At 70.6% G+C, this 2049-nt stretch overlaps 2 protein-coding genes across 2 annotated transcripts in view; both read right to left on the bottom strand.

Moving 5' to 3' along the window:
* The window catches only part of CAMK1 (calcium/calmodulin dependent protein kinase I), a 5835-nt gene extending 3799 nt beyond the window's left edge, over positions 1 to 2036 (bottom strand). Inside the window, exons 1-3 of the mRNA XM_014526250.2 lie at positions 1035 to 2036; positions 632 to 706; positions 393 to 531 (exon numbers count right to left, since the gene is read on the bottom strand). Coding sequence (XP_014381736.1) covers positions 393 to 531; positions 632 to 706; positions 1035 to 1528 — 708 coding nt within the window. The 5' untranslated portion in view covers positions 1529 to 2036. The remainder of the gene's footprint in view (positions 1 to 392; positions 532 to 631; positions 707 to 1034) is intronic.
* Positions 1744 to 2049, bottom strand: part of TADA3 (transcriptional adaptor 3) — a gene marked incomplete at its 5' end in the record, with an annotated part of 5025 nt that continues 4719 nt past the window's right edge. The window contains one exon of the mRNA XM_014526245.1: positions 1744 to 1764. Within this exon, the coding sequence (XP_014381731.1) occupies positions 1744 to 1764 (21 nt within the window). The remainder of the gene's footprint in view (positions 1765 to 2049) is intronic.

Here is a 2049-nt window from a genome sequence, read left to right as displayed (position 1 = left end):
GCCACGGGGGGCGGGGGGAAGGGGGGTCAGAGCGGGCACCCAGGGATCTGGCTCCCATGGGCGCAGCTGGCCTGGGCAGCCTTGCTCAGTGACCCTGGGCATCACACATGCGTGCAATCCCGAACCGGCACCCCCATGCCCCTGCACATGCAGCCAGGCATGACCCCTGCCCCTCACGCACCTGGACCCATGCACACCGTGCACAGCTGCCCAGTCTGCCACAGCTGGCCTTTCACCTGCACATTCCCCTGCCTTGCTCTGCAGCTGCCTCCGCCAGGGAGCCAGCCCAGGCCCTGCAGCTCGGGCTGTGCCGGGCAATGGGGCGGGGGCACGGTGGAGCGGGGGCAGGACAGGGAGCCGGGGTAGAGCCCCCGAGGGCAGTGCCAGCTCACCTTGAGGTCGCGGTGCACGATGCCCATGTCATGCAGGTACTTGACGGCGTCCAGGATCTGCCGGATGAGCTGGCTGGCGTCGCGCTCTGTGTAGAAGCCCTTCTCCACTATGCGGTCAAACAGCTCCCCGCCCGACACCCTGTGCAGCGGCAGAGAGGTCAGCTGGGGACAGGGCACCACGGCCTGCCCCTGGATGGGGCATCCACACGAGGCCCCTGCCCCGCAGCGCCTGGACTCACAGCTGCATGATGAGGTAGAGATGGCTGCCGCTCTCATAGATGTCATCCAGAGCAACGATGTTGGGGTGCTGGATCCTGCGGGGCAGATGCGAGGTGAAGGGCCCCGCTGCTGTCCCTACCCCATGCCCCCGGCCCAGCAGCTGCACACCAGGCCCGGGGCTGGCCTTGGGGGAAACCAGCACCCCCTGGGATGGGGCACGTGGGGGGTGGGCTGCCAGCATCAGGCAGGGCATGGGGCTGGGCTCCGGCAGCATGGCACTAGGATGCTGCGGCCCCTGCTGCGCCCTGCACCTGGGACAGGGCAGGTGGGGTGAGGTGCTCGAGCCCCGGCATCCTGCAGCCCCCGGGCCATGTGCAGAGGGGCTGCGAGGACCCAGGGCAGGGTGGGGCGGGCAGTGCCTACTTGTGCAGGACGTCGATCTCGTTCTCGATGCTGGTCTCCTTGCCCTCCAGTGCCTTCTTGGTGATGCACTTGATGGCCACCAGCTTGCGGGTCGTCCGCTCCTCTGCCAGCACCACCTCTGAGAAGGCGCCCCTGGGGGGCGGTGGGCATAAGATGGGGGCTGTCCTGGGCATGGCCTTAGCAGGGACCCTGCTGGGGCTGGGGCTGGGGGCAGCGGGATGTTCTCTCGCAGGTGGCAGGATGGGGGCTGGTGAGCACATGGGAGGCCCAGGCCAGACCAGGCCAGGGGTGCCTGGGAGCGGGGCTGGGCAGGGGTCAGGCTGAGGCCAGGCAGGGTGCAAAGTGCCAGGGTGCAAGGTGCCTGGGGCCACGGTTGGGCTGGAGAAGCTGTTGCCATTGCCGGGCAGAGGGTGCAAGGTGCTGAGGGCTGGGCAGGGGAGGCCAGGGCCAAGGCTGAGCAGGGGATGGAGGTGCCTGGAGCAGGAGCTAGGCATGGGATGCAGGGTACCCAGGGGTGGGTGGAGGGTGCAAGGTGCTCAGGGCCAGGCTGGGCAGGGCTGCATGGGGCTCATCCAGGGGCTGGGCAGAGCTGAGCTGTGCCTGAGCCCGTGCAGGGGGCGAGCGGGCAGGGGAGGCTGGGGCCAGAGCTGAGGAGGCCTGGGGCCACGGCTGGTGCTCGGGGCTGGGACCAGGCCAGGCTGCGAGGGCCTCATCCAGGGGCTGGGTAAAGCTGCAGGGTGCCTGGGACTGGGCATGGGTGGCTGGAGCCAGGGCTGGGCAGGGGCTGGAGGGGCCAGGGCCAGGGCCAGGGCCGGAGCTGAGGCCAGGCAGGGCTGTGTGAGCCGCATGCAGGGGCTGGGCAGAGCTGTGGGGTGCCCGGGGCCAGGCAGGGCTGGAGGTGCCTGCAGCTGAGCTGGGCTGAGGCTGGAGGTGCCCAGGGCCGGGGCTGGGCAGAGCTGCGTAGGGCCCGGGGCCGGGCCGGCTGCCGGCGGCGGGGGGGAGCCCCGGGCGGGGC

Source organism: Alligator sinensis, unplaced genomic scaffold (genome assembly GCF_000455745.1).
Source record: "Alligator sinensis unplaced genomic scaffold, ASM45574v1 scaffold469_2, whole genome shotgun sequence".
Lineage (NCBI taxonomy): Eukaryota > Metazoa > Chordata > Crocodylia > Alligatoridae > Alligator > Alligator sinensis.
The sequence above is the reverse complement of the archived record's forward strand: the minus strand, read 5'-3'. Positions and strand labels throughout refer to the sequence as shown.